Source organism: Stomoxys calcitrans, chromosome 2 (assembly GCF_963082655.1).
Source record: "Stomoxys calcitrans chromosome 2, idStoCalc2.1, whole genome shotgun sequence".
Classification (NCBI taxonomy): domain Eukaryota; kingdom Metazoa; phylum Arthropoda; class Insecta; order Diptera; family Muscidae; genus Stomoxys; species Stomoxys calcitrans.
Window position 1 is genome coordinate 112,505,574 of NC_081553.1, and position 10,540 is coordinate 112,516,113.

The 10,540-nt window shown below is 40.5% G+C and overlaps 1 protein-coding gene across 4 annotated transcripts in view; it reads right to left on the reverse strand.

Annotated features, from left to right (window-relative positions):
* Window positions 1-10,330, reverse strand: part of LOC106088861 (uncharacterized) — a 431,599-nt gene extending 421,269 nt beyond the window's left edge. For all 4 annotated transcript variants that reach the window (XM_059362969.1, XM_059362966.1, XM_059362965.1 and 1 more), the window contains exon 1: window positions 9,876-10,330. In XM_059362969.1, coding sequence (XP_059218952.1) covers window positions 9,876-10,321 — 446 coding nt within the window. In that variant the 5' untranslated portion in view covers window positions 10,322-10,330. The remainder of the gene's footprint in view (window positions 1-9,875) is intronic.
* Window positions 10,331-10,540: the final 210 nt, after the last annotated feature.

Sequence of the window (10,540 nt, forward strand, 5' to 3'; positions counted from 1 at the left end):
CGTCGTGCCAAATTTCAGCCAAATCGGATTGGAATTACGCCCTCTAGAGGCTCAAGAAGTAAAATAGGGAGATAGGTTTATATGAGAGCTGTATCAGGCTATTGACCGATTCGGACCGCATTTGACACGTACGTAGAAGTTATGGGAGGAACCGTTGTTCTAAATTTCAGCCTAATTGGATAATATTGGGTTGCCCAAAAAGTTAGCTTGCTTTAGAAAAAAAATGTAAAAAAGTGTATTTGATTAAAGTTCATTCTAAGATTTATTAAAAATGCATTTACTTTCTTTTAAAAAATCCGCAAAAATCCACTTTTTGGGCAACCCAATAATTACGCCTTCTATAGGTTCAAGAAGTCAAGATCCCAGATCGATTGGTATCACAGCTTTGTCAGATTATGAACCGCGTTGAATTATACTTGGCACAATTGTTGGAAGTCATAACAAACACCTCGTGCAAAATTTCGACCAAATCGGATAGGAATTGCGCCCTCTAGAGGCTCAAGAAGTCAAGACCCCAGATCGGTTTATATGACAGCTATATCAGGTTATGGACCGATTTCCACCAAACTTAGTGCAGTTGTTGTTTGCCAAATTGCAGCCAAATCGGATGAGAATTGCGCCCTTTAGGAGCTCAAGCAGTAAAATAGGGAAATCGGTTTATATGGGAGCTGTATCAGGCTATAGACCGATTCGGACCTTGACAAGTACATTGGAGATTACAGGAGAAGCCGTTGTTCAAAATTTCAGTCAAATTGGATAATAATTGCGCCCTGTAAAGCTCAAGAAGTCAAGACCCCATATCGGTTTATATGACAGCTATATCAGGTTATGAATCGATTTCCACCAAACTTAGATTGGTTGGAGGAAGTCATACCGAAACACGTCATGCCAAATTTCTGCCAAATCGGATAAGAATTTGACCCTCTAGAGGCTCAAGTAGTCAAGATCCAAGATCGGTTTATATGGTAGCTATATCCGGTTATAGACCGTTTTGATCCGTATTTAGCACATATATTTGAAGTGGTACTAAAACACCACATGCAAAATTTCAGTCAAATTGGACGAGAATTGCCCTTTAGAGGTTCAAGAAGTCAAGACCCAAGATCGGTTTATATGGCAGCTATATCAAAACATTGACCGATTTGAACCGTCCTTAGCACATATGTTTGAAGTGATACCAAAACACCATGTGCAAAATTTCAATAAAATCGGACGAGAATTGCGCCCTCTAGAGGCTCAAGAAGTCAAGACCCTAGATCGGTTTATATGGCAGCTGTATCAAAACATTGACCGATTTGAACTGTACTTAACACATATGTTTGAAGTAGTACTAAAACACCACGTGCAAAATTTCAGTCAAATCGGACGAGAATTGCGCCCTCTAGAGGCTCAAGAAGTCAAGACCCGAGATCGGTTTATATGGCAGCTATATCAAAATATGGACCAATGTGGCCCATTTACAATCCCAACCGACCTACACTAAAAAGAAGTATTTGTGCAAAATTTCAAGCATCTAGCTTTACTCCTTCCAAAGTTAGCGTGCTTTCGACAGACAGAAAGAAGGACAGACGGACATGGCTTGATCGACTAAAAATGTCATGTCGATCAAGAAAATATATATATCCACTAATATTTCGAGGAGTTACAAACAGAATGAAGAAATTAGTATACCCCCATCCTATGGTGAAGGGTGTAAAAAAAACGAAATTTTCAAGGTAACCCAAACGCAATACCACACAGATGCCAATGCATTGTGTCAATGACAATTCTCCAGGGTGCCACAATCGATCATGGGACTTTTCTTGACAAGGATAACAGACAGGCAATGACAGCCAACCACCAAACAAACCACAATGACATGCAAATGATGAAAAAAATGAGAATCGATAATATTTGCTGTCTTTATTGTTCAATGTCTCTTGGGTGGATGAATATGAAGACAACTTTTAAACCGAGTTAGGGGAAACAAACACAATACAGAAGTTTCCGGAACGATAAGGAGTAAACGTTTAATATTGAATTTAAACTTAAAGTTTATATATAGCAATGGAGGGGTAAAAAATGGATTGCAAAAACACTTTGAATTCATTGAAGACGAATGGCGAGAAAAAATACCCAATAATAAACATATGTTAGAAAAATACAAGCCCGAATTATGTTAGATGTTTCTAGTGAGTAAATACCAGAACTACACTTGGATATACATTCTCTGGAAAACTCTTCAACGAAAAACATAGGCCCCGAAGAGGTTGTTACTTATATGCTATCGTCGGTATAGTCGAGGAAATTGTGTCTGAGTCATGAATAGTTGGGACTACAAAAAGTTTGGACTCCTTTAAATCGCCAGACCCTAAGAAGTTATTACCAGTGAGATATACTCCGCCAGTAACTGCATGTCGGATATACCTATGGGTTAGAGTGACACAAACGTAATTTTCGTTCAAAGAGCTAGAATACCGTGCCGCACTAAAGCAAGTGATTTTTGTCTAATCTGTTATCCTTTGTGTTTAAAACTTTCGACAGCAGCACACCAATAGAAAGAGCAGGTCTACAGTCACATTCCTTCATGACCCAGTCGGCGACATTGGTGCTAAGCAATATATAATGGTAGAATTTCTTGCCAATGAGGGTTTATTTATAACATACTAGCTAACCCGAGCCCGCTCCGCTGCGCCTTCTTTTACTTTATATGGAACAAAAGTTTCCTTGGTATTTTTTTTTCGACAATTAAAGAGCTTTTAGTGAAATACCATGCTAAGAAAATAGTATATCACCTGACTAACAATTTAACAATATAAGTGCCTTTCTCCGAATCCCATGTGATCGTTATTGGTCTACGATTTTAAGTTTGGATGTAAGGTGTACTCCATTCTTAAAATACTTTATTTCAGCCCCATACTCTCATGATATCTGATTTAGGGGTGTTTTCGGGGGTGAGGTGGTCTCCCAGGCACTTGGCCCTGAAAAAATATCAGCATCATGCTCTTCTCTCAAATAACATTTATTTAAACCCCATATTGCTATTGGTTTAGGGGAGTTTACACGATGAGGCGTCCCCCAAACACATGGCCTAGAATAGGTTATCAAATTCGTTTTCTAATCTTAAATACCACATACTGGCACGGTCGAAAATTTTTTACCCTTTGCGGGGTGTTTTGGGGAAGGGGTGATTCCTTAAATACATGGTTCTAAATTTGGATATCAAATTCGTATTCTACTCCCAAATGCCTTTATTTGAGCCCCATTTTGCGATGGTCACTAAAAAATTGCTGCTTGTGGGGTATTTTGGAAAAGGGGTTGACCCCGAGAAAATTGGTCCCGAGAGTGGGTATCAATTCTTGCTCTACCCCCCAATACCTTTCATTTAATCTCCACATTGACATGGTCGTTAAATATGCCCGATTTAGGGGTGTTTTGGGGATTGGGGTGGTCCCCCAAACTCTAAGCCCGGAAAATATATATGCAACGTGCTCTATTCTCGTATATCTATATATCATTGACTTGAACCCCATATTGCCATTGGCCTCAAAATTGGTTATTAAATTCCTTTTCGAATCTCATTTAAACTCCTTATTGCAAAAGTCAGCAAATATGTCCGGTTTGGGTTATTGACCCTAAAAACTATAAATTTTTAGTTCCACTCTCTTTACGACCCAAATTGTCTTGGTGAGCAAATACGTCCTATTTGGGGGTTGTTATGGTGGTGGGGCATCCCCTAGACAGTTGGTTCTAATGTTGATATCAGATACGTGGTCTACTCCCAAATACCTTTAATTTGAGCCCCATATTTCCATAGTCGGCAAACGTGACCGGCTTGGGGGGTGTTTTGGGTGATGGGCGGCCACTCAGTGAGTTGGCCTTGAAAATATATATCGGATTCGTGTTCCACTCTAAAAACCCTCTTATTTGAGCCTCATATTGCAAAAGTCAGCAAATACTTACTATTTGGGTGGTGATGCCAAATATTGATATCAGATTTGTGCTTTACTCCCAAAGACCTTTCATTTGAGCCCCATGTGGCTATGGTCGTAAATGTGTCCCCTTTGGGGGAGGTTTTTGGGGTGAGGCGGCCCCCCAAACTCTTGGTCTCATATTTGGATATCAGATTCTAATTCTACACTCAAATACCTTTCATTTAAGCCCCATATTCCCATGGTTAGTAAATAAGTCCTGTTTGAGTGGTGTTTTGAGGAAGGGGTGGACCCCCAGAAACGTGGTCCCACATTTGGATATCAGATTCGTATTCTACTCGCAAATACCTTTCATTTGAGTCCCATATTGCCATGGTCGGTAAATATGTCCGATTTAGGGGTGTTTTGGGGGTTGGGGGTCCCCCTAGCACATGGTTCGACAGATGGAAATCAGATACGTTTTCTTATCCTAAATACCTTTCATTTGAGTCCCATATTGTCGTGATTGGTCTAAATATATGTTTGGTAGGTTTTAGGGTGGGGCGGCCCCCCTAAGTACCCCATCCGAAATTTGGATACCAAATTTTTATTTTTAGGGTACTATATGAGAGCACACAAAATTTCGCTTAAATCGCACCAACCATCTCCGTTTCTGAAAATTAGGGCGTTTCTGAAAATTAGGGTAAGGGGGAGGATCCGCCCCCCCTTCAGATATCAAAAAAAGTAGTACTCTATTTTCACCACGGGATTATTATGCACCATCTGTGAAAATTTCAAGAAAATCGGTTCAGCCGTTTCTGAGTCTATAAGGAACACACAAACAAACCTACAAGCAAACACAAATTGATTTTTATACCCTCCACCATAAGATGGGGGGTATACTAATTTCGTCATTCTGTTTGTAACTACTCGAAATATTCGTCTGAGACCCCATAAAGTATATATATTCTTGATCGTCGCGACATTTTATGTCGATCTAGCCATGTCCGTCCGTCTGTCCGTCCGTCCGTCCGTCCGTCCGTCCGTCCGTCCGTCCGTCCGTCCGTCCGTCTGTCTGTCGAAAGCACGCTAACTTCCGAAGGAGTAAAGCTAGCCGCTTGAAATTTTGCACAAATACTTCTTATTAGTGTAGGTCGGTTGGTATTGTAAATGGGCCATATCGGTCCATGTTTTGATATAGCTGCCATATAAACCGATCTTGGGTCTTGACTTCTTGAGCCTCTAGAGTGCGCAATTCTTATCCGATTGGAATGAAATTTTGCACGACGTGCTTTGCTATAATATTCAACAACTGTGCCAAGTATGATTCAAATCGGTCCATAACCTGATATAGCTGCCATATAAACCAATCTTGGGTCTTGACTTCTTGAGCCTCTAGAGTGCGCAATTCTTATCCGATTGAAATGAAATTTTGCACGACGTGTTTTGTTGTTATATCCAACAACTGTGGCAAGTATGGTTGAAATCGGTTCATAACCTGATATAGCTGTCATATAAACCGATCTTGGGTCTTGACTTCTTGAGCCTCTAGGGTGCGCAATTCTTATCCGATTGAAATGAAATTTTGCACGACGTGTTTCGTTGTTATATCCAACAACTGTGGCAAGTATGGTTCAAATCGGTTCATAACCTGACATAGCTGCCATATTAACCGATCTTGGGTCTTGACTTCTTGAGCCTCTAGAATGCGCAATTCTTATCCGATTGAAATGAAATTTTGCACGACGTGTTTTGTTGTTATATCCAACAACTGTGCCAAGTATGGTTCAAATCGGCCAATAATCTGATACAGCTGCCATATAATCCGATCTTGGGTCTTAACTTCTTGAGCCTCTAGAGGGCGCAATTCTTATCCGATTAGAATGGAATTTTGCACTACGTGTTTTGTTATGATACCCAACAACTGCGCCAAGTATGGTTTAAATCGGTCCATAACCTGATATAGCTGCCATATAAACAGATCTTGGGTCTTGACTTCTTGAGCCTCTAGAGGGCACATTTTTTATCCGATTTGAATGAATTTTTGCGCGAAGTATTTCGTTATGATATCCAACAACTGTGCCAAGTATGGTTGAAATCGGTTCATAACCTGATATAGCTGACATATAAACAGATCTGGGGATTTGACTTCTTGAGCTTCTAGAGGGCGCAATTTCTATCCGATTTGGCTAAAATTTTGCATGACGTATTTTATTTTTACTTTTAACAACTGTGTCAAATAAGGTTTAAATCGGTTCATAACCTGATATAGCTTGCATATAAACCGATCTTGGATCTTGACTTCTTGACCCCTAGAGGTCGCAATTATTATCCGATATGCCTGAAATTTTGTACGATGGATCCTCTCATGACCATCAACAAACGTGTTTATTATGGTCTGAATCGGTCTATAGCCCGATACAGATCCCATATAAATCGTTCTCTCTATTTTACTTCGTGAGCCCCAATGGGCGCAATTCTTATACGAATTGGCTGAAATTTTACACAGGTCTCCAACATATAATTTAATTGTGGTCCGAACTGGACCATATCTTGATATCGTTTTAATAGCAGAGCAACTCTTATCTTATATCCTTTTTTGCCTAAGAAGAGATGCCGGGAAAAGAACTCGACAAATGCGATCCATGGTGGAGGGTATATAAGATTCGGCCCGGCCGAACTTAGCACGCTTTTACTTGTTATATATAAGATTTTCTAAGAGATGCATTGGGATATGTTTAAGATCTTTAGATCTATAGAAAATCGTCAGAAGGTGGGGACCTTGACAAAGTATAATTTGTTCACTGTATGACTTGGTGATGATAGATACCAAGCAATGGTTCCGATTTGTTTTGACTTCTCACATATCAATCAGTGCAGTCCCATTCATGTTTAAGCTCAATGATAAGGGACCTCATTTTTATAGCCGAGTTCGAACGGAGTGCGGGGCATGCGACACCTCTTTGGAGAAAAGTTTTTACATAGCAAAGTACCTCACAAATGTTGCCAGAATTAAAAGGGGAAAACCGCCTATAAACATTTGTTCTGATGTTCTCGCTAGGATTCGAATCCAGGCGTTCGGCGTCATAAGCGGACATGCTAACCTCTGCGATACGGTAGTGAGCTTGAATGTGTCGTGAGTTCACTCATAGAACTATAACGAGTAAAAACGTGCTAAGTTCGGCCAGACCGAATTTTTGAAACCCACCACCATGGATTGTGCGTGAAATTGACACACAATAAAATTCGAGGAAGGCCATTATTTTATTCCATGTACCAAATTTTTGCCAAACCAGAAGAAAATGAAAGCTTCTAGAAACCGAACATGGATAATCGAGAGACCGGTTTATATGGGAGCTACATCAGGTTGGACCGTACTTGGCACAGTTGTAGGAAGTCGTACCAGAACACCACGTTCAAAATGTTAGCCAACTCGGACACAAATTGTGGCTTCAAGCGTATCCAGATGTCAAATCGAGAGATCGGTTTATATGGGAGCTATGCAAGGTTAAAGACTGATTTCAACCGTACTTAGAACGATGGTTGGAATTCGTAACAGAGCACTACATGATAAATTTCAGCTAAATTATACCAAAATTGAGGCTTGTAAGGGCTAAAGAAGTCAAATCGGGAGATCGGTTTATATGGAAGCAACATCAGGTTAAAGACCGATTTGGACCGTACTTGCTACAATTGTTGGAAGTCATAACAGAACACTTTGAGCAATTTAAGCCAAATCGGACAAAAAGTGCTGCCTGCAAGGGCTCCTGAAGTCAAGTCGGGAGATCGGATTATATGGGAGCTATATCAGGTTATCGACTGATGTGGACCATACTTGGAGCACTTTGTGCACAATTTCAGCCAAATCGGACATATTGTAGCTTCCATTGGCTCAAGAAGTCAAATCGGAAGTTAGGTTTATATGGGAGCTATAACAGGTTATAGACCGATATTGACCGTACTTGACACAGTTGTTGGAAGTCATAACAGAACACTGCATTCAAAATTTCAGCCAATTCGGACAAAAATTGTGGCTTGTAAGTGCTCAAGAAGTCAAATCGGGAGATCGGTTTAGATGGGAGTTGTATCAGGTCATAGGCCAATTTGGACAGTACTTGGCAGAGTTGTTCGAACTCCTAACAGAATACTACATGCAAAATTTCAGCCAAATCGGAGGAAAAGTGTAGCTTCCAGGGGCTTAGGAAGTAAAATCAGGCGATCGGTTTATACGGGCGCTATATCAGGTTATAGACCGATATGGACCGCAACTTTTACTATTGTTGGCAGTCAAAACAGAACACTTTATGCAAAATTTCAGACAAATCGGAGAATAATAAAATTGTTACAGTTGTTGGAAGTCGTAACAAAACGATACATGCTAAATTTCAGTCAAATCGGACCAAAATTGCAGTATATAAGGGCTCAAGAAGTAAAATCGGGAGATAGGTTTATATCGGAGCTATATCAGGCTATATACCGATTCAGACCGTACTTGGCACAGTTGTTGGAAGTCATAACAGAACATTGCATGCAAAATTTCAGCCAAATCGGACAAAAATTGTGGCTTGTAAGAGCTCAAGAAGTCAAATCGGGAGGTCGGTTTGTATGGGAGCTATATCAAAATCTGAACCGATATGGCCCATTTCCAATCCCTAATGACCTACAGCAATAGTAAGTATCTGTGCAAAATTTCAAGCGGCTATCTTTACGTGTTCGACCTCTGTCGTGATTTCGACAGAACGCCGAAACGATCAAGAATATATATAAAGGGTGATTTTTTAAGAGCTATAGAAAAGTTTCTCAAAAAACACATGAAATTCAAAAAACTGCATGAAATCTTTATTCGATTTGACCGTACTCGGGCCATATAATTTAAGGTCTGAAGATTATTTCATGCAAATGTTGAGCGTGACTGCCCCTCAAATGGTCCATCCGCTTTGTCCATTATTGGCATACTTTTTCCATCACTTCTGCCGGTATCTCGCGAATAAATGCTTTAATGTTGTCTTTCAATGCGTCAATTGAAGCGGGCTTGTCTCTATAGACATGAGCTTTAACATGGCCCCACAAAAAATAGTCTAAAGGCGTTAAATCATACGATCTTGGTGGCCAATTGATCGGTCCCGAACGTGAAATAAAATGTTTACCGAACTCGCCTCTCAATAAGTCCATTTTTACGCGTGCTGTGTGGCATGTGGCACGTCTTGTTGAAACCACAAGTCATGCAAGTCAGGCACTTGCATTTTGTACAAAAAAAAGTTGGATATCATCTCTTGATATCGCTCACCATCCACAGTTGCGTTACGATTAGCATCATCTTTTAAGAAGTACGGTCCAATGATGCCACCAGCCCATAAACCAAACCAAACTGTGACTTTTTCTGGATGCATTGGTAGCTCTCGCAATGTTTCTGATTGATCTTCACTCCAAAATCGACAATTCTGCTTATTTACTTCTAATATCCCCTTCATAACTAAGCAGCACTCATTTTCAGCAAACAACAGACTATTCAGCAGTTTGCCTGCTGCTCTCAAATTGCAGAACTATTGCTGTAATAGGAGAACTTCCGCTACAATAGGAGCAATAGAAGAACTACTGCTACAATAGCAGCAAAATTAACTACGAATAGTCAGCAAACAGTGTTTGCTGTTTTCAGCAAACTTTTTTCTATGAGTGTAGCAACCGGTTCGAAGCCTACGTGACGCGGATGTGGAATATCTTATCTGAAATTATTGCACGATATTGTTATTTAATTTGATCAGATTTTGGCTCAAGAGCCATCGCAGTTTATATGGAGGTTATATCTAAACAAGCAATAAGTAGGCCCATTAAAAAGTCCAAACGAAAATATGCCGAGGCTTTAGTTTTACTCTTGATTGACAGATGAGCAGACGGAATCATTCATAAACAGCCTACCTCGATTTAAATTTTGTGATTATTATATTTAATGTAGCTATTAAAAATTCTTCAACATTTGATACTTACATTATTCTGGTGGCATCCCTTTGTCGCACGTTCTCATCACGATTTAATACCTCAATTATCATCTTGCGCTCGTTCTCGGACAAACTTTCCAGCACCTTGGAGGTAGCCACTGCCAATTCGGGACCCAAGGCCTCAATCGTTTCACCCGGTATACCCTCAGTGGCTGCATCGGCTGTGGTTATAACATCACCAATGCCACTGTCACCCATGCCACCGCTGACAACGACACCACTGCCGCCGCCACTCATATGTGTCATGCCGGGTACACCGCCGGCATTGCCATACTGATGATGGGTATGATGATACATGTTTACGTTGTTGCTATTGGTTTCATGCATGGACGAGCCCGCTGCAGCTGAGGATGAAGAATTCGGGACCCATTGTTTGTTGTTGGGAGCATTAGGAGTGGGTGGTAGACGAGCACTGCGTCCACTTGACATAATCATACAAAGCAACGATTACAAATGAAACACGTGTCGCCACACCACTTTGTTCAGTTGACAATTCAAGTACCACTTTCTAGTGCTCCTCCTACTAGCTGCCCAATGTTCTTTTCTTGCTCGCTCGCTCGCTCGCTCTATTTGTTTGTTTGTTCGGTGTTTGTGGCCACTTCACACACTCGAATATAATCGGATTATGTATAATTTGTGATTAAATCTACGTTA